Raw genomic sequence first — 21,928 nt, 5'->3', positions numbered from 1 at the left:
TGCGACGCAGCTGTAAATTCAGTATTCATTATATTCTGTATAAATGAAATTATGTTTTGACAAGTTTAGTGTCCCATATCATGAATCAAAATATCTTCAAAAACAAGTCTCGTTTTGTTTTCCCCCACTGAGGAATTTGTTCAGTCTCTAGTAGATACAGCATCCATTTTTTTTAGAAATAGCAAGTGGCATGATTTTTGTCATTAGCACACATGTATTGGCCTGGTGAAATCCCTTTTTTAGTCTTACGAATCAGTTTTTCTTGCCCTCTATTTTACATATTAACTGAAGAGTACATTAATTGCTCTTGAAAGCCATGTGTGTACATGTGACTCTTATCATACATTCACTCTCAGTTTTCTACAGGTTCCTTCAGTCAAATTATGCACAGAGACAAATGAGGGAAACGGATAAATAAGACAACAAAGCAGTTGAACAGCCAGGGATTGAGAGAGTCATTATTCAGACAGACAGATGGACAGATGGAAAGCAGACAGAGATTTAGTAGAAGCAGGTGTGTTTGAAGATGCTCATAGGATCTATCATTTGCTTGCATGTATCCTTTCATAAATCTTTGTAAACATGACAATAAAATGAACAATATAAGTTAATGGTGTTAAATCCTCAAATACCAAACTGTAGTTTGAATAGAGCTGGACTTACTTTTGGCCCCTGACCACATAATTAAATCTAAAAAGCCAATCTAGTGGAATATATAAATGATGTTTTTGAGTAGGGGTCAGATGAGGTGCAGGCTGCTACCATTTGTTCTCTTATGTTTAACTTTGTTATGTTATGTTTTGGAGTGTTTATGAATTAAAACTTCACTCAAAAAAATGAAACGTTGACTTTAATTAAAATTATTTTGTCAACAGGTTCCACGAAATTGAATTATGTTAGTTTAAAGCAAAAATCTTTAGTTCATCTAATTTAAAAAAACTACTTAAGATTAACAAGACATATTTAAGACTAACTAAATCAAGTTATGTTGTATGAACATAGATGATATATTTTCAGGTTAGATAGTTTAGATTAGTTACTTCAACACATTTCTTATTTGTGGCAGTAAAATGTTAAATTTAAGTTAGATTAATTCAAATATTATATTTTCAGCCACCTTGTGCTTTATTAATTAGTTTTACATAAATCTATTTTGTCAACAGGTTCCACACAAATGAATTAAGTACATCCAACTTATTTTTTAAAATTTATTTTATTGCCAACACATTCAGTGAGCATTTGTGTAAACCCAGTCCAAAATAAAACACAACAGCTCATTAGGGTTAGTAATTAACAGTATGTAGACAGATGCAACATCAAGACTTTAAATTAAATGTCTGTATCTACCAGAAATAGAAGAGAAAAAAAACGCATTGAAGATCACATAACACATTGATAAGATGACACTTGAGTTATGCACATGTGATGCTAGTAAGGTCTGTGAGTGTTTTTTTCTTTTAGTGTCTAAAATGGATAGCAAAGTTGCTATTTGCAATGATTGCTTAGGGTCAGTCCAGTAACACAATGCCAATGAAGTGCTTTCCTTTAACAATGCAAAGTGAAGTGTCCACCTCAACAGCCACAATTTAAAAAAAAAAATGTAACAACAACAACAACAACAATAATAATAATAATCATAATAATAATAATAATAATAATAATAATAAATAGTCCACTGATATTAGCAATCAAAGAAAATTACATCACCATCCCAAATAAAACTTTAACAAAACATGCCAACATTATGGTCTAACAATAAAACAGCTTGTCAGCGTTCAGTTTTTTTGCAACAGCACAGCAGTAACCATTTAACACTCGCCACTGTCAACATTTATTTTACCAGTGTTTGGGCAAAAAACTTCAGATGTAAACATTTTAACATGGAAACAATTGTTCGTCTTTAAAAGTCCACAAAATATACATTCATCCTGCATTCCCAACTTGGATGATCTGATATCCTCGTGTTGGTGTTGTTCCCAGACCATCATGAAAATGTTGTTCCAGGTTCAACATTGCAAGTGACCAATCACATTGTTGTGACGTTATTCTATTCCAAGCCATTCGTGCATTTATGAAATTCCAATGTTGCAAGGACAATATCAATTCTGCTTACTGTTTATTAAAGGGTTACGGTTAGGGTTAGGGTCAGTTGATCGGCGGACAGAGGCGGTTTCACGCAGCTTAAGTACAGTTTTTTGTTTTACGCCGGTTTTTCCCGAAGTCGCAAAAGTATGACGTCACAACATTCTGATTGGTCACTTGCAATGTTGATCCTGGAACAACATTTAGTATGATGATCTGGGAACAACACCAACACGAGGATATCAGATCAACCTCCTAACTTACCCTTATTTTTAGTATGTATTGCAATTACCTTTACAATGCACACAATGTAACACAAACTGAATATGAATATATTTCCACCTCATAACAATATGCCTTGAACGCTAATATACACACCACCCTTCAACATTTCTGGTGCAGTATCATCTCTCAATTAAATCCTTTAAATCTCAATGCTTTTGATTGTCTCTTAGCTTTCAGTCTTGAGGTTAACTGAGATTCAGTGCATATATCCCACCCATTAAGAGTGCACATGCAGAGGCCAGGTCTTCCAGGTCATGCAGGACACACTAGATGGTTATACCCACATCGGCTGGAGGAGTGCTGGCATCAGCTCTTTCGATGGTAAAGATAGCAAGGGTAATTTGTTCCAGCTCCCTCTGAACAGCTGTAGCTTAGACACAAAAACATAGAAAAATGGCATCCAGTTTTAAAAAAAGAAAGAAAAAGGGCCAAAGCTACCCTTTAATGACGTAAACACAATATTAGGAACATGCACCCCAGTGCGCCACTATTTTAGACTACAGATTCAACGATAAATATAAATAGTTTGGGTATACAAGAAGATTTCCCAAAACATTTAAACAGGTTCCATGCAAATTACAACAACAACAACATTACAACATGCAACAACATTAGTTATTCAAAATTTGGTTTAATACAGATAAAAAACTAAACTAAAATTACCAACCAATTATTCTTTGAAGAGGATGCTTGGGTCTTCATTCAGGTAAAAAGGTAGTGCCCTGAGGACACACTCCCTCCCCTTTTCAATGGTTTCCTTCTGTAGAGAGTGGCAGAGATACAGGAAGAGAAAACAGATATACTTTAGGATGACAGAAACTCACATTATACGCAAAATGAATGACATATCCACTGCACAGATAGACATGTACACAAGACCAACTAATCATCACATGGACATGAATAGTTAACCTGTTGGGCAGGGTTTCCACCACATTATATATGTCCATAATGGAGGTAAAGACAAACTAATACATCATCTTTTTTGCATTCAAAACATAACATAAAAACATTCACTTCTGGTTTAACCTAAATCAAGGGATCAGATTTTACATATGTTTAGGTAATTTAAATTTTCCAACGTTTTGAGTACCAAACTTTGTCTTGCTTAATATAAATGTAAGTGCACTGTGCAGCTACCATACACTAGCTGTTTAAATTTGAAAATGATCTTATTAGCCATAATATTTTGCTACCAACAGAATAACGCACCTGTGTGGCTGGGGCCAAAGTTTGTCTAATTTTCTTCCCTGCAACGCCTCCTTTTTTCTTGAAGACTTTTATGAGCTGGTCAGTGTATTGGTCAAGTTGTGTAAAAAGCCTTGGAACATGTGCAGCAGTAGTAATCCTCACATATTCTGCTTCCACCTGAAAATATGTCAACAAACACAACATACTGTACTGTAAATATACATACTATATGTACACATATACAAACTAAAACTAATGTAGTAAGACCTCATTAAAGCTATAATTTTAACACAAACATTTACACAAAATGCTAATGGAGCCATTACAGCTTTTATTGTTATTTATCAAGTTCCAAAAAATATTGATCACAGCTGATCTGAAAAGAATTTCATGCCTCAGGCCCTTGAACTGCAACCATGGTTCAGATGTGGAGAAGAAATAACAGGGGCATGGGATGGGTCACAAAAGAAAACTTAACTTATAAAACAGTTTTGTTTTTAAAAGTATAACAGTTCACATACCACATACAAGCTCAGCAATACCACATACACCACATCAGTATAGGAGGGAGCAGGTAAAGGCAGGATCTGAGATTTATAAAGAAAAAAAAAATTAATTCCTTAATTTCAAGAAGCAAATTATTGTTTGAATTACAACTAAATAAAATACTACTCAGAAGAAAAGCAAGAGATTGACACTGCCATGTGCTAACTTTCTATAGAAGCAATTATCACCAGGTCTGTCGTCCTCCATTGTCTGTCCACTCATATGTCTTGAATAATTTTATTAAAAAAAGTGTGTACTTTCACAAACTGTAATTTATAACTACATTGATATGTATAACTCCGCTAGGAAACATGCTGTATTTACAGACCATTTTTACATAATACAGATTACTGATAGAGCAGAACAATGGTGTCACAGTGGCTTTCGCCCTTGACTTTTTGGATTTTAAATGTCACTTTATGCTATCCTTGCTATCCTATTCGATATTTCCGACTCTCGGATTACAGAAAAGGAATCCCAAGAAAGCAAATGGAAAAATAACCCCTTGAAAGAATAACCCCATGAACCCCTGTAGCTAATCCCTTAATAAAACAAAAAACAATAAAAATGTTTCTTACACAGTCCACAAAATAAGCATGTCCAGGACCCAGTAAAACTAATGTAAAACAAGCGCACGCAAACGATATAACATGTCTTGTAAGACAAACGCAAAATATAACCATGCTGGACATATAGATACTACACAACATAGTCAAAGAAAAAAGTGGTCTTACCTCTCAAAGAAACAGCAACTTGGCGCCAAAACAGCCTTTTTCAGTTAAATTTGAAGTCTTGTGCATGAGCAGGCACAAGCCGTGAAACCTTCTTGTTCTGCGCGGTTTCATTACAACTGTTTTTGCATTACTGCCACCTTGTGGATATACAAGGTATATCGATCCTAATTGACTTAACTTAAATGTTATGCGATCAAGTAACACATTAGTATTATGTACGTTGAATAATAGACACAATATTACTTAGACTTGATTAGAAAAACATATGTTAACTTAACAAAAACATATATTTTAAGTAAAATGAAAATAAATAATTAATATACACTGAACAATCCACCTCATTCATTTTTTTGAGTGTTGTCACATTCAGTGCGGTGGGCTTTTTGTTTGCTTTTGAACTCCACTGCTAAGAGCAACCTTGAAGAAAGAGTTTTTCTTCTGTATTTAAGCACAGAAATTAGCTTAACTTTAGGCTTTGCAAAGCATCTCTTCTTCTTAAATTATTTTGTTTCTTCCTACAGGAAGACCGTTTACAGTAATCTAAGTAAGACCCAAAATGGCACAATTAAAATGAAAATGAGTGTACAGAAGCATGTACATTAGGACTGATTTTAATGCTGAGGTAACACATTTCCGTGTTGGTAGCTGCTGTAGTCTTTATATTTGATGAAGACAAATGGGCCAAAACATGAAAGAGGCCAAGTGGGTGAGATAGGTGCACGCACTGATGACAGCACATCATAAAAGAAAGAAAAGAGGAAAAGGCACGGGCAGCAAAGGAATGAAACGTGCTGGTTTAAAAGACAGAGGCTGAGAGACATCTTCTACCCTATTTTCTGTAAATATCAAGATATGTATACTGTAGTTTTATATTGTACTATGTATGTATTTTTTATAGGGTCACATTTAAATTCATTGGAGAATCATATAAGAGTATTCCTTCAGTACATTCTGTTGTCATCTGGCTCAAGAGCTATGACAAATAATGGGAGAGACATAATTTGGACAAAAGTTTACAAAAGGCAATTAATTAATTAATGTGGTGTTTTGTAGTGTAAAACCTAACAAACCAAAATGGCCAATCCCAAGCCAAACAAACATATATCAAGTTTCACATTACTATAGTTAGTTGGATTTTTCCCCATAATAAAAAGTGTCCCATTAAAACGACTGTGTACAACTGAAAGTCTGCTGATTATCACACGTTTCTCGTTAGTGCCCTAGCTCCTTATCTATCCTACCTTTCTTTGTATCATGCATGACTGACTCCCTTTACTTCCACCATCCCAGTTTTTTTGCCAGTTTATTTCCCCGCTCTGTTTTTCCCTGACTTGGATGGTTTGATTTGAATATCTACCTTGTTTGTCTTCCTTTTTATTGCTATTAATTCTTGTGTGTGCTGGTACCCAATGTTGTACTTTTGCCCTGTTCATTTAAGCAAGAATTAACTGATAGAATCTCACAGATCATATCCAAGTCCTTACTGGCTGTCACTGTATCAAACACTGAATATAAGCATCTTACTATCTCTCAAACCCTCTGCCCACTCCAGTGCAAGCACTACTGCACACAGTTCCGCTGCATATAGACTTAAATAATGGATGTTCTTCTACTTATGCCCATCTTATGGGAATGATGACTGCCCCTGATGACTCTGTGAGTCTGTTGACCCATTTATGAGATCAAAATATTAATCTGCAGCTTTATTCCAGTTCTTAATATTCAACAACAATAGGCTTCTGTAACCCGAGGACTGATGTAAGAAAGTCAAACCTGAGACAGACAACTCTTAAATGCTCAAGCAAGACTAGCCAGGTGCTCCCAGTTACACTAATTAACTCCACCTACTAGGAACCTAGAAGACAACACAGAGGGGCAAAGGGGAAAATACAGTAGGCCCTGGCCAAAGCTTAGGGCCATCACAATGCTGAGAAAAATGAGTGTTTAATACCAATGAAGGTACTTTTGTACTTTTTTCACTTATTTATATATGATGTATGGAAAACCATTCGAATCAACACCAAGAATTGTACAGCATATTGATCCTGGTATGATTGATGTGTCAATCATGTGTGTTTGGACAAAATGAGAAGCCAGTGGCATGGTTTTGTGATCTTACTGATGATTAAGACCAATGATTACGTGGTGTATGCAATATATGCACTGTCAGGCAAGTGGTTACTGTATGCAGTCAACCCATATATTAAAGAGGGTACCTTGTTTTAGTCTGTTAACTATGATTTAAATACATTTTTTAAAACTGTTGTGGACAAATTTCCAAAGCATGATTCCTGATTGATTTTCTGGTTCCTGTTTCAGATTTAACACTTTTCTTTGTCAGTTGTTTCAACGTTTTCTAAAAGTTTTCTAAAACATGGTGCTGAGTTTGCAATTCAAGATATACTGCAGCCTCTGGACATCAGCTGATCTCAATGCCTGCCAATGTCATCGGATGGCTGATACATGCGGCATTTATGTTGTTTTAGCTTGACCACAGTTGCTGTGTATCTGGAGGCCAGTTTACAGCCCAACTATAGCTCAGCTTTTCTTTTTCAAGCTTTGTCTGACTTAATGTCTCTGTCTCTGCAATCATTGTTGTCTGCTCTGTTTTTGGGGGTGGGTGTAGCTCAGGAGGTAGAGTAGGTTGTCTACTAATTGGAAGGTGGGTGGTTTGATCCTTGTATAAAGCACTTTGAGTGCTCAGTTGTATAGTATAAAAGTGCTAAATAAGAACCAGTCCATTGATCATTCTGTACAGAATAGAGCTAGTGCCAATGATTTTTCAATACTGCAACAAACGAAACTTGACTTATGCCTTGGAGAATACTCAGAAAAAAGTCAGATTTCAAAGGGTTTTCCACCATTTTCCTATGTGTTCAACAAAGCCTTACCCTCATGATTCAAAACACTAGTATCTGAAAAATTAACTGTATATTTTACCACAAGGTAATTAGTTAACCTGTCTGTCTCTCTCCACAGGAAACCAAAATCAACTGTGTCCGCTTGGCTAACAAAGGTATGAGCAGCCTTCCATTGATAGTCAACATGCACATTAATTATGATAAGATATTTGTAATTTTAATTTGAAATTTGTTAGTAGTTCATTTTAAAGAAAAAATGGTGCGAATACACGACCCCCTAGAATTGTGTTGTGCTACAAGTGTATCAGCCAAGATGAGAAGATTGCACACTATTCTGGAAAAGGTGAACTCACAACCATCAGCCCGGGCAAACCTATACCACATCCACGTTATCTTGCATGATTTTGTCGCATAGCATTCTCTCTCCATCTCTTCTATCCTTATAGCCCTTTTCACACTCACCTTTTCTGTGACTTTCCTCCATCATGCTATTCTTTTTGCATCTCACACCACATCCATGTTGGTCATCAATGTTCAATGTTCAAATTGTATTCGCAGTATAAAGGGTATAAAGTGGAACATTGGGGCCATTATAATACCAATTGACCACCTTCATTAAACCCAGTGAATGAAGGCTAAAGTGTTAGCTCCAAAACCCATTTCATCTTCTTCTGTTTTGCTTTCCCCATGTCTCCCATTTTTATTTGCTGCTCATCTCTGGCAAATACACCCATTTATGTGCCAGGCAATATGCTTTAAAAGCTTTTCAGCTTGCTATTGATTTTTTCTCTCACCTCGTCTCCTTTATCTGTTTTAGTTTTTCATCTGCATCAGGCATTGATTTGATTTTTCCACATCTCCTTTGTCTGTTTCTGTATCTCTAACTCTCTTATTATTTTTTTGTCTACATAAAACATTTATTGCTCTTTTATGAACATTCTTATCTTTTTTACCATTCTTTTTTTTTTAATCCATTTTCATTTTTTTCTTTTCTTTTTTGAGTGAGATGTACTCTGGTAGGATGTCTACAGTGTCTAAACACTGCGCTCTGTCTGTCTGCATGTATGTGTGCTTGGAAAAAGACATGCTTTTAACTTTGTGGCCGTCTTTCATATATTTAAAAATAATACAAATCTATTTTGAGTATGTGAAATTATATGTAATCCAAAAAAAAAAAGATTTTTATACATGAAGTATCATTAATATGCTGTTATTTGGTGTTCTGAGGCAATGCAGATGGCTGATTTTGCAAATAATTATGATTATGTTTGCTGCATTACCTAATATCCAATATATGTGCACTTATCATGCACTATTGCATATTTACAATAAGTACGTGACATCACTTGCTTTCTTTCTGTTGTTTCTGAACTGCAAAAAATAAAATTGTGAGGCCTTAATCTACCACATTGTGAGCTATTAAGCATTTAAAGGTAACAAAGCAATAATAGCTCAAGTGACTTTTGAGAACAAAAGGAGGGACAACTAGAGCCGCATACCTGCCTCAGTTTTACTCTTCCAAAACAAATATTCTACCATTAAACTTTTAGTAGTTTTACAGTATTTGTATTAGAATGCTGTATAAAGCAAAGTATTAACTAGAGTCAGATGCCAAAATTGGTCTCTCCACCAACTTTCCCATGCCACAAAGTTCATAATTTATTTTCTTTTAACCATCACTTTGTTTCTTCCGTCTTACATTTCCCACTCCCCTGTTTTTATTAACCCTTCAAACCAGGCTAACAGACATAACAAGCTCCAGTGATAACCGCCAACACCATATCTGCATTCACTGACAACTACTTTGTAATAAACATCCTCACCAGCATCACCTCTTTCTGGCCTTTTCCTGGTAATGGGCCAGTCAAGATGCTCATTGAGGGTTATTTCCTAGAAATAAGACCAGTCATATCCCAGCTGAGTGGTATTGATCTCATGGTTCTAGTGCTATCTCTCACCACTGCAGTTTCTCTCCTCCAAGACAGATTGTGCAATTGAAAACCAGGGAGATCTAAAACTTGATGAATTGAAGAAAGACAACTATACATCTTTTTTTCTTAGACTTTTTCTTCTTTCTTTTCCTTTTTTGTTGTTGTTTGTTTTCTCTCTTCCCTTTCTTTCTCATGCTTTCCGGCGGGGACGTGCGACCCTTGGCCTTAGTGGTAATAGGTAGGGGACAAATAACAACGCCGTACATTCTAGTCATCCCAAGCGAAGGTGATTATTGCTTTATAGGCAGAATATTTTCTTCCCAATGTTATGTCACAGTACAACCATAAACACGACGCAAACACTGTTTCATTTTGGTTGTCCCCTGCCCTACACCCTCCCTTTTTTCTTCCCTTTGTTAATTTTTTGGCGTTACCTTTCCTTCTCATCACCATCTTAATACATTTGTTTGCATGTCTGCTCTGCTTCAAGCGTTGCTGGCTGTGCTTGAACGTCCTCTCTGTCTTGCATGCACACATACACACACATTTTTCACACACACACTTAAGTGAAACCATGCTGCTTTTGTGCATGGTCAGTAGCGCAGCTGTTGCACCATTACGCTGATTGTAGGCTTTGTTTTTTTTTAATCTTTTATTCTTTAATAAAGTATAGTTTAATATTAAAAAGAAAACTGACTAGACTATGAATAAATACATTTTTTCCCCTGTTCCCCCAACTTTATTAACAATGCATATACTATTCTGAAAGTATAGTTTCCATTTTTGCAAGTATGATTATCTGATTGAAAAAAGGGATGGTAACAATTTTCATTTGATAATCTTTGACCGTTGTCTCATCCACAATATCCACCTCTTTGCTTATTCTAAAGCCTTCGTATATAGGTCCATGACATTTGTTGTATAATATCAAATCAGTGAAGATGCTTAATTCAGTTGTACTACATGCTCAAACACCTAGCAGAGTACTAAAAATGTTGAATAATAACAACTAAGTGGTCAAAACATCAATTAATATGCAAAAGCCACCAAACAGAGCATGGTGTGGTTTCAGCAGAACCATTATGTTAATTTATGTCTCATATGATTTGTATCCTTGTATTTGGAAAGAAAAGAAATTCATTTCTGAATTTGTCAACCATGTCAAGTTTTGGAGCTTTGCCACCAAGGCTGAATAAATTTGTGTAATTCTTTAGTGAGAGATCCAGCCTTTGAATGTGACACAATTACTGTATATTAACTTCTGAAAAAGAAGATATCTCCTATTAGTTAGTTATTATTAGACACTGGAAGAATTATAGTTCAGTAATGTGTTTTGTCAGCTGTTTACTGCTATTAGTGTGTTTAGTGCAGTGAACAACCTTAAATCGACAGAGCTGGTTACTGTGGAATATTTAAGTAAATTTTCAATGACAAACACAAAATAATAATAATAATAATAATAATACCAGCACAGTTCTTTGAAATCCAATCATCCATCTGTAATAAATACACAGCAGCTAAACATTGTTTATTAAATTGTGTCAAAACCATAGCAATTCTAATCCTCTTAGTATTTGTTTTTCCAATTCAGAGATGTGACAGTAGAATATGAATGTCATTGAGTGATACAACAGTCAAAATGTTGACTTTAACAATGTGGACACAACAGGGAAGCAGTCAGCAAAAAGCATTATTATAAACTGCTGTCACAGTTATTTGTCAAGACTATGAGTTTATTGCACAAGAATACCATAACACTTATTGTCCTGGGGGAAATTCAGTTTGCAAGCTCTCGCAGAAAGAATTATGCATATCATGCACAAGTCTGAAACTATAAACAAATAAAACTCTCAATTGAATAAAAACTGATTATATTTATATGAATGCAGAAGATCTCTGGGTACATTAAAAACCACATCGTTTTAAAACGGAACTTACTTTTGCAATGTAGCAATTCATGTATTATATTTAATATCATATTCAGAGGACCATTTAGGCAGACATCCTAAATTGAAAAAGTGGTGCATAAAATGCAGCTTTTTCTCTTTCTTTGTACTCCACTTAGTAGAAGTCACACTTTATTAATCTATCCTGCTTGAGAAATGCTAAACGACTCGACTTATTTATCTAAAGCTGAGTCTATATGGAACGTAAAATTTGTCCACTTATTATAATCCTTATACTCACAAACCTTTTTTTAAGTAGTAATAATATAACATACTTGAAATTACTTACTTGCGTCTTCCAGAAAGAATACTCTGCAGTCTCTCTTCATGTGTACAAATAAACTCTCACTTAAAGCTGTATTTGTTCAGTTGCTTTGGCAAATACATAAGAGACCACTGTGATAAACTGTCAATATGGCTGAGAACAAATCAGTTAAATAAATAAAATAAATAATTCCCTGACTTCATATGCAGCCCACCACGTGAAGCAGATAAATACCATTGCTACTCTGTGCATGCATGTCTCTCAGACATGGTTGTGGATTGCATCATTCACGTCACATATTAGTAATGCAGAACTAAAAGACAGCCTGCAATTTGAAAAAAGCTTTTGTACCTCTTAGCCAAAACACTGTTGTTTTTGTTTTTTCTCTTTTTTTTTTGTAAAATAGAAATTAATTTCCAAATCATACGTTTTTGCTTACCGAGGGCAAAATAAACCAGAAGGTATACATTGCTAGGTGGGACTTTTACACTGGCAGGGTTTGAATGCCCAGCATGTTCTCAGCTACCATGGCTCATAGGAGCATCAAACCCACCCCTTGTCATTCACACATTGGTATTATATGTCAGTTTTAATTCCCATTCCCATTAGTCCTGAGGTCGATTATAATTGGTGGTGTTCAGAGTCGTGTTGTAACTCACACAGACACTGTGCAATACTGACGCAACATGTGGCTTGCTATCTGAGTATGTGTGTGCATGTGTTTGTGTGATATGGGTGTGCATGAGAACACTGTAAAAGTAACATTTTGAGGGAGTCGTGTCTGAATTATACTTGTCGTTGAACCCAACTACCTCAGACAAACAAACATACTTTTATTTGTAACTGCTGCTGTTTTTCCATCATTGCCAAGTGCTTACTTGTTGCTGCTTCGTCAGTCAGTTTTCTGTCTGAATTTGCAACACATTGAGTCAGAATGTTTAAAAAAAACTCTCATAAGGAGCATTTGTAGGTAAGTATCTAGGGATGATGTGACATTTATGGCACAATACCATAAGGAATGGATGAAGTTCTTTTCAGGCTGCACAGTGAGCGTGCAGGCTTCAACTGCATTTAGACCTGGCAGAAACAAAAAATGGGGTGGGTGGATAGTGGACTTTTTTTGTCAAGAAAAAAAAAGGCCTGGAGGAACATGAAACACTGAGAAAGAGACATGACAAAAGTCAGAGACTGACTCTAAAGATTTTTTCCCTCTTCTTACTGTAGCATTGTGCATGCGGACAGGTGTACTTGCTTACCTCTTCACCAGAGAGACATTGTTGTGAATTGTTGTATTATGCTAAATCCGCCCTTCTGTCTCTGGCTTGAATTTTCCACCTGCTCCAGTGAGTTTTCACCTGCCCCTGCATAAATCTTAGAAGGCTCTTTGGAAAGATGTCATCAGCATCAGGGGAGGGAGACAGTAAAAGTAGAGAGAGGAACAGAGTGGAAAGGAAGGGAGAACAAAATACGCAATGCCGAGAACTGCAAGATCTTCCATAGAGCTGCAGACCAAGGGCAGCTGATGGTCATTTTATAGTTTTTCCATTTCTGATGAGTTACACCAAGACCAAGCTTCTTGCTGATGGTCTTGTTGGCCATTCTAGCCTTGTGCCAGGTCTCTTTTGGAAATTAGATTTTTACTCTCAGTGAGATTTTTTTCCAAGATTAAATAAAAGATTAATAATCGTGTATGTCTACAATCTTGCCCCTGATGTCCTTAAACAGGTCTTTGTTCTTGCCCATGGTGATCAGGTGAGGTTTGAATGGAAGAAAAATATTGGTGTGATTTATACAAATAAGGAGTTGAGATCAGGAGTAAGAGTGACAGATTGACTGGTTTGCTATCTGTGTGACACATAGGCACATAGGAGCCAGAATTCTGACTGGGTCATAGGGGATGAAATAGTTATTTCACTCTGTGACACGTAGATCAATTTAAAAAAAAAAGAAAAAAGTTTTTTTTTTCTCAATTTTTGCTTTATTGCTTTGCAAGTCACTGAGAATGAGCTAGTGTTACGTGATTTATCACTTTTTTAAAATTCTAATTTAATTTGTTTTAACAAGCTTGAAGGATCAGGTTCTTGAAAGAATTTTTTTTTTCTTTGTACCTGTAAGATTTCAGCAACTGCATCTGACATGAAAATCACTTCAGCCTTTACCTTGGCACACATTAATCTAATGTCTTCTATTACTAGAAGATGTATTATCTTCTATTCTGCCAAATCAAACATGTGGTGATACTTCAGCTGGCCACCACAGCAAGTAGCACCACATGTTTGATTTGGCAGTTTTACGCTTGTCTACAGCTGGAATCAAACTTGCAACCTTTCACTTGTCAATCAAATGTGTAAACCGTTACAATATAGAACCACAATAAATCGTACATAGAGCACATGACCTGTCTCATAAAGATGTCATAAATCATAAGTCCAGAAATACACACATGCATACAATCACTCAGAACGTGATTTAAGTATTTAGTAAACAGTATCCTGCTTTACTTAACATCAGTGGAAACTGGCGTATGTGTGTGTGTGTCTGTAAGATAGAGCTAATGGCCAATCACTACCATTGTTAATGTTCACAGAGACAGCTATCTTAACCGAGGTACCATTGGGCCACAGATACATTCAGTATATGTCACGGTCTGCAGAGACAGGCCGTGCGGTGGTGTGTGTGATGGACCCAGGTGCATACACAAGTGAGTAGACGGGAGTGGACTTAACAGAAAGCGAGCCTTTATTATGGCTGAAGACAAAGTGCACAAACAAAGCAGGGATGGCGTGACTAGACTATAACTAAACTGGGAAAACTAATACTGCGACAAACTAAGAAAACTCAGACTATGATGATCACTGCAAGGACTGACCGTGAAAACATGGAGGTGAGAACACAGACGACGCGACACAGACTGTACGAAACACAGAGACTAAATACACATGAGGGATGATCAGGGGAAGTGGATGCACACGGGGAACACAGGTGACACTGATAATCATAACAAGACACGGCAGGAGTGAACGTAACACTGATGGGAGATGGGCAAAGTAAAGCAGGAAGTACACAGAGGTTCAAACAGGAGGAGAGAGAGCACGGGGAGAACGCAGACATAACGGGCTGGGGAAAACATAGAATAAAGCACAAAGAGAGACGAGGGCTCATAAATACACAGAGGGGCACACAGGGGGTAAGAGTCACGAAGGGGAAACACATAAGGAACAACGTAACAGATCAACCCAGGAAGCATGGCCTAAATAAAGAACAAAATACAAAAATACACGAAAACTAAGAATACTGGGCCCCAGTGGCGTGTCTAGAAAATTTTTGTTGGGGGGGCCAGGTAGGGGCACAGATTTGGAGAAGGGTGGCAGATTTAATTGGCAGATAATGTTTAAAAAAAAAATTCTACCAACCCTTAACCATAATTCAATAATCCTATAAACCTAATAACCAAATGCACTTTTAACTCTTATTAGAATGAGATTTTAACCACTACGGTGCAAAGTTTTTAGATACTGCGTTGATAAAGTACAAGAGATACAATCAGTGCTTTGTCAGTGTTTACTCAGCATTCAAGGACAGCAATATTTGCATAGTATTTTTACTGACATATAGTGCACATATGTTTTGGGCAAAAACATTTTTGAAAATTAAAATACGAACATTTGTAACAAACAATTGACAAATTAGCCAATGCCAATGCAAAACTTTATCTGCCTGTTAAAAAAAAGAAGATAATCTTCTCACAAACTGGTGTTTGATTTTGAAACAGGAAAAAAGTGGGGAAACAAATGAAAAGACTAACATTTGAATAAAACCTGAAAGCAAGTAAATACTTTCTATGCTGCCTTATGGTAAACTTTGGTAATATTGATAAAGAACAACACTGGCTGATGATAAAATACAGTCAGCTGGCATGGTGACACTGCCAGTATTAACCTGCAGGGCTGGACTGGGACAAAAAAATTGGGCATTTTTACTACAGACCGGCCCACCAGGTATTAAAGCCATAAAGCCTTTGAATGAAAACAAATGCTGTTGTGACAGTGATGTACAGTCTTTTTGGTATATGTATGATTTCTATACATTTTACGTCAGATAAAAACTTTGGTTGTAAGATTTAGATAATTATTTAATAAAAACTAGGTATTTTAAATGAGAATAAGAAAGAAAAGTATTTCTTTGTGCCCACCTTTCCCTGTTAATGCCCTACCTGGCCCCCTGGCAAAACTTTGCTAGACCCGCCCCTGCACAGTTACCAGCTGTCAGCTACATAAAAAAGGATCCTGGTGTTATTTGTGTCTCAGAAACAGTTCATAACTTCAACTCATTCATGTCACCTAAAAGGTAAACCTGTTTCTCCATCACCTGTTCAGCTCTGATGGTTCAGTAAGGACATCTCCTGGTTTCATCTTCATGTTTCCCTCTCACCACATATCTAAACAGACATCATGACCAGCAGCTTTACAGCTGTGGCTCCAGCAAACATCAGCTGATACTAGAAATTAATATTAAATACATTCTAACAACAGCTGATCAAGCTTAAACGTGCTGCTGTTGTTTAGCGCAATATCCGCTGGTTTCCTCTTTCTGGCGCAAAGTGGGCGATAAACAAACAAGAGAGAAAAGCCGATCAGCTGATCATTGATCAGTTTCATGATTGAAGTAGCAACAGGAGAGGGAGGGGGGAGAATGAGAGAAGAAGAGGCAGCTGTGCAGCATAAAGACAGAATAAATCCAGCTTTGTGTCTTTTTTCCATTCTAGCTAAAGTCCGGGACAAACTGCGTCTCTTCTCAGCTCAATACGAAACGCGTAATATTTTCTCTGAATGAGGGACCATTCTATTTTTAAGGAGCCGTTGGCAACTCTACTAACCTTATGAATAAAATAAAGTTCACTATCAGTAACATCATAGCACCCACCCAGCTGTATAAAAACTCCGTCAAACTGGCTAGAACGCAGTATGAGTTATTGCAACTGACAGTAAAAAGTCAGCAACATGAAAATAAACTCCACCTAAACTTGGTTTATATCTGACCCAGATAGACTGCAGGTCATAACTTCTTACCTGAAGTTCAGTTCACCTGACACTCGGACTGGCGGCTGCTTCGGGTCTCTCCTCCTGCCTCCCCTTCCCTCATCCACCTGTTGCCTCTGTGGAAGCCCCGTCATAGCCACCACCAAACAACGGAGTTATTTCTACACATCGACCTGCATCTGGCCAATCCACCACCTCTCATTGTTCATGCCATTACAAAAAAAATAAGTCACTGGGGATATGCCCGGTATGCCCGATGGCCAGTCCAGCTATGTTAACCTGCAACCAAATCTGCAGCTCCATACAGCAATGTTACGACTTAGATTATATCTTATAACTCATAACTCTTATGTTAGCTGCCCTCAGTAGCATACTGTCTGAAATATTCCACAGCTGCAATAATTCTTTAAGTGTTATTTTTTTCCTTGGTATTCTAATTTCACCGAAGTTTACTAAATTCAACACACTTGATATTACTTACCGGGACATTTATTCTGTCCTCATTTTCTTTCACCGAAAAATTGTATCCTGCAGTGCCGTCTTTCGCGCTTGGCTCTCCTACCTTTGCTAACGTGATGCGCATAGCGCAGAAGCGATGCTGCATTCACTTACACTCGGATATCTGAGCGTCACCGTGAAAACATAATCGGACATTTGATATTTGATTGAATTTTATTGTTTTGCCTTTGGGGTGGCACCTGGGGTGGCCAGTCTGGTTTGGGGGGTGGCCTGTGCCCCCCCAGGCCACCCCGCTGGACACGCCATTGCTGGGCCCACATGGCCCAGGACCATGACACCACCCCCCCCTAAAGGGCTGGCTCCCGACAGCCCAAACCCGAGAAACAAAACACAAGCGAAACAGAAAACACCCCACCCAGGGCGGGAGGCGGGGGACCAGGACGGAGGGAACAAAACGAACCAAAAACAAGGAGCACGAGAACAAAACTGAGTCCACAAATACACAAAAGAGTCCAGAACAGGAAGGCGAATGTCCAAAGAGGCCCGAAGGCCAACCCGAGAGGCGACAACACAAAAGTCCAGTCCAACCGTTCCGGAGGCCGGCCACGGGAAAGGTGGCCACGGTGACAGAACAGATCCGGAGGCCGACCGCGCGGAAGGCAGCGGCGGCGGCGAAGGAGTTCAGGGGGCCGACCGCGCGCAAGGCAGCGGCGGCGGCGAAGGAGTTCAGGGGGCCGACCGCGCGTAAGGCAGCGGCGGCAGCGAAGCAGTTCAGGGGGCCGGCAGTGCGCAAGGCAGCGGCGGCGGCGAAGCAGTTCAGGGGGCCGGCAGTGCGCAGGGCAGCGGCGGCTCTCCAGTGTCAGGCGTACTGGCCGAGGACCAGTCGAGGCGGGACCAGACGAAGCACAGGCTGAGGCTGCAGCAGACGAAGACTCTGAGGCTGCAGCAGACGAAGACTCTGAGGCTGCAGCAGACGAAGACGAAGACTCTGAGGCTGCAGCAGACGAAGACGAAGACTCTGAGGCTGAAGCCGGAGCCGGACCAGGCGAGGATGACGGCTCTGAGGCTGCAGCTGACGAAGCACAGGCTGGAGCTGCAGCTGACGAAGCACAGGCTGGAGCTGCAGCTGACGAAGCACAGGCTGGAGCTGCAGCTGATGAAGCACAGGCCGGAGCTGCGGCAGACGAAGCACAGGCCGGAGCTGCGGCAGACGAAGCACAGGCCGGAGCTGCAGCAGACGAAGCACAGGCCGGAGCTGCGGCAGACGAAGCACAGGCCGGAGCTGCGGCAGACGAAGCACAGGCCGGAGCTGCAGCAGACGAAGCACAGGCCGGAGCTGCAGCAGACGAAGCACAGGCTGGACAAGGCGTAGCAGAAGGTGGCTGGATGGGCTCCTCGGGCCCTCCAGCTGATGTGGCATGGTGCTGGACGGGCTCCTCGGGCCCTCCAGCAGACGAGGCGTGAGGCCGGACGGGCTCCTCGGGCCCTCCAGCTGAGACAGGAGGCTGAACGGGCCCCTCGGACCCTCCAGCGGAGACAGAAGGCTGAACGGGCCCCTCGGACCCTCCAGCTGACGTGGCATGAGGCTGGTGCGGTTCTCCAGAACCCCCAGCTGACGAGGAAGGTTGCTGAACGGGCCCCTCGGACCCTCCAGCGGAGACAGGAGGCTGAACGGGCCCCTCGGACCCTCCAGCGGAGACAGAAGGCTGAACGGGCCCCTCGGACCCTCCAGCGGAGACAGGAGGCTGAACGGGCCCCTCGGACTCTCCAGCTGACGAGGTAGGTGGCGGCGTGGGAGCCGCGGAGTCCTGGATGAGCTCATCCGAGCTCCCAGCAGGAGCTGATGCAGAGCCAGAGAGATTTGAGACCCCTGGCTGAATGTTAAGCTGACCAGCGGACCGTACTGCTATCGGGGACTGGGCTACAGGAGCTACTGGGGCCTGCGCTACAGGCGGCACTGGAGCTACTGGGGCCTGCGCTACAGGCGGCACTGGAGCTACTGGGGCCTGCGCTACAGGCAGCACTGGAGCTACTGGGGCCTGCGCTACAGGCGGCACTGGAGACTGAACTGAGGGTGGCTGCGAGGGAGCTAACTGAACTGAGGGTGGCTGCGAGGGAGCTAACTGAACTGAGGGTGGCTGCGAGGGAGCTAACTGTACTGAGGGTGGCTGCGAGGGAGCTAACTGAACTGAGGGTGGCTGCGAGGGAGCTAACTGAACTGAGGGTGGCTGCGAGGGAGCTAACTGAGTTGTGAGAGGCTGCAGACCCTGGCGGCTCCGAGGGCCCCCGAGAGCCAGGCGTGTTCCCCGAAAGATGTGCTGACAATCGGGGGTAGGCCACGGCTTTCCCCGGAGCTCCTCCTCTACGTGGGTGCAAGCTGCTTGCTGCTGCTCACAGAGACCGGGCTCCATGATTTCCTTAGTAGGTCTTTCTAAACAACTAAACACTGTACTGTCAGTCTCCGAACACGATTCAGTCATAGTGTCCGGCCCCGGCAAATCAATGCTCATCTCACTCTGCTTCATAGAGGGGACGTGAGGCACGAAAACGCAGTCACTCACCGGAGTTAATGCGGTGCCACGGCGGCGCCGGCGCCGCCCCCTTCTGGTAGCTGGCGTGATGGGCGCTGATGGCACCAATGCAGGGGGTGATGTAGCGGCGATCTCCCGGTCGTCCGCCCACATCCTTGCCAGAAATGAGGCAGGCGAAGTAAAGTCTAAGCGGATTGGAGACGGCGAGCGGCTGGTAGGCTGTGCAGCAGGTGAGAGGTCCTGCTCCGAGATGAGCCAGGGCTTCCACCGGAGCTCGTCCTCCCGATAAGCCCGTAACACCTGCTGCCGCTCTTCCTCGCCAAAGTCCATGGCCTCCGTCGTCTCCGTGCGCCACGCCGTGCGGCCAGACCGCGGTGAAGACGCGGAAGCCGACGGGGCGCGAGCGGAAGGTGTGTCGGTGGCGAGCCTCACCGTTCCAACTGCAACTGCTTCTGGCTCGCGAAGCAGCGGGGAAACGGGACAACAGCAGGGCTCTGGCGGCATAGCCTGCACACTAGGCAGCTGTGGCTGCGGACGGAGTTGGAGAGCGGTGACGAGAAGGTCGGTGATCAGCGGGTGTAGTGCCTCCCATAGCCAGGGAAACACAGACACGCATACTCCCACTTGGCGGGCCAACTCCTCCCGTTCCTCCTCTCCGGAGCACCGCAGCCATCTACCACATAGCGACTCCACCGTCTGGAGGATCTCCCTCTCTTGTGTCGCTGGGTCCGACATGGTCGCGTCGTACTGTCACGGTCTGCAGAGACAGGCCGTGCGGTGGTGTGTGTGATGGACCCAGGTGCATACACAAGTGAGTAGACGGGAGTGGACTTAACAGAAAGCGAGCCTTTATTATGGCTGAAGACAAAGTGCACAAACAAAGCAGGGATGGCGTGACTAGACTATAACTAAACTGGGAAAACTAATACTGCGACAAACTAAGAAAACTCAGACTATGATGATCACTGCAAGGACTGACCGTGAAAACATGGAGGTGAGAACACAGACGACGCGACACAGACTGTACGAAACACAGAGACTAAATACACATGAGGGATGATCAGGGGAAGTGGATGCACACGGGGAACACAGGTGACACTGATAATCATAACAAGACACGGCAGGAGTGAACGTAACACTGATGGGAGATGGGCAAAGTAAAGCAGGAAGTACACAGAGGTTCAAACAGGAGGAGAGAGAGCACGGGGAGAACGCAGACATAACGGGCTGGGGAAAACATAGAATAAAGCACAAAGAGAGACGAGGGCTCATAAATACACAGAGGGGCACACAGGGGGTAAGAGTCACGAAGGGGAAACACATAAGGAACAACGTAACAGATCAACCCAGGAAGCATGGCCTAAATAAAGAACAAAATACAAAAATACACGAAAACTAAGAATACTGGGCCCACATGGCCCAGGACCATGACAGTATATACATACACAAAACTGGACAGAGACACATTTCCAAAGTAATGCAGGTAGATCCATTCACGCAGAGGTAACTTGTTACATATGCAGATATAGTTACATATACACAAACATGGACCTAAATGTTCAGAAACGCAGCAAAAGGCAGATTTAAAAGTATACATGCAAACACTGACATGGAGCGCTGTGGTAGCATAGTTCAGATTAGTAATCCTGTTAAACGTACTCAGCCATGGTAACACTAATCCACAGAGGATAAGCCCTGCAGCTGCTGACAAAACAGTACCGGAAAACTAAACCTTCAGGTCATTTAAGATATTTTTGCATTTATACATGCACCAGTAAAGCCTACATACTGTAACACCCTGCATCACCTATATATATTTTTTTAATCAAACAAAAATATTGCAGCAAATTCCCATTATACTCTGTTCAACTTTCCATTTAAGCGTGTTAGACAACCGATATCCTATAACGTGAATAAGTAAGTCAAACTCAGTGCACATGCACAGTGATCCATGCCACTCAAACACACAAAGAAAAGTACATTTGTGAAGACACACAAAATACACCCACCTTCAAACAGTGATCTGCACCTGACACACATACACACATCCACGCTGAA

The 21,928-nt window shown here is 41.0% G+C and overlaps 1 protein-coding gene and 1 long non-coding RNA gene across 5 annotated transcripts in view; one reads left to right on the top strand and one right to left on the bottom strand.

The window, feature by feature from the left end:
- ptprt (protein tyrosine phosphatase receptor type T) overlaps positions 1–21,928 on the top strand; it is a 332,562-nt gene that overhangs the window by 197,534 nt on the left and 113,100 nt on the right. For 2 of the 3 annotated variants that reach the window (XM_085457269.1, XM_085457267.1), the window contains exons 15-16: positions 7,818–7,854; positions 9,860–9,916. In XM_085457269.1, coding sequence (XP_085313395.1) covers positions 7,818–7,854; positions 9,860–9,916 — 94 coding nt within the window. The remainder of the gene's footprint in view (positions 1–7,817; positions 7,855–9,859; positions 9,917–21,928) is intronic. The other variant, XM_085457270.1, reaches the window with a different exon arrangement.
- LOC146710031 (uncharacterized) lies at positions 1,195–5,072 on the bottom strand. Of its 2 annotated transcripts, none has more exons than XR_014920524.1 (5): positions 4,839–5,072; positions 4,080–4,145; positions 3,580–3,735; positions 3,035–3,127; positions 1,195–2,737 (listed from the first exon to the last, which is right to left on the bottom strand). It is a non-coding gene; the product is annotated as an uncharacterized LOC146710031 (long non-coding RNA). The 2 variants fall into 2 exon arrangements; XR_014920523.1 differs by having other exon boundaries at positions 4,683–4,849.

Source organism: Copadichromis virginalis, linkage group LG5, assembly GCF_057382275.1.
Source record: "Copadichromis virginalis isolate Kocher_CV1m ecotype Utaka linkage group LG5, C_Virginalis_male_GT1.1, whole genome shotgun sequence".
NCBI classification, from domain to species: domain Eukaryota; kingdom Metazoa; phylum Chordata; class Actinopteri; order Cichliformes; family Cichlidae; genus Copadichromis; species Copadichromis virginalis.
Note: the sequence above shows the minus strand (reverse complement) of the source record. Positions and strands in the feature narration are given on the sequence as shown.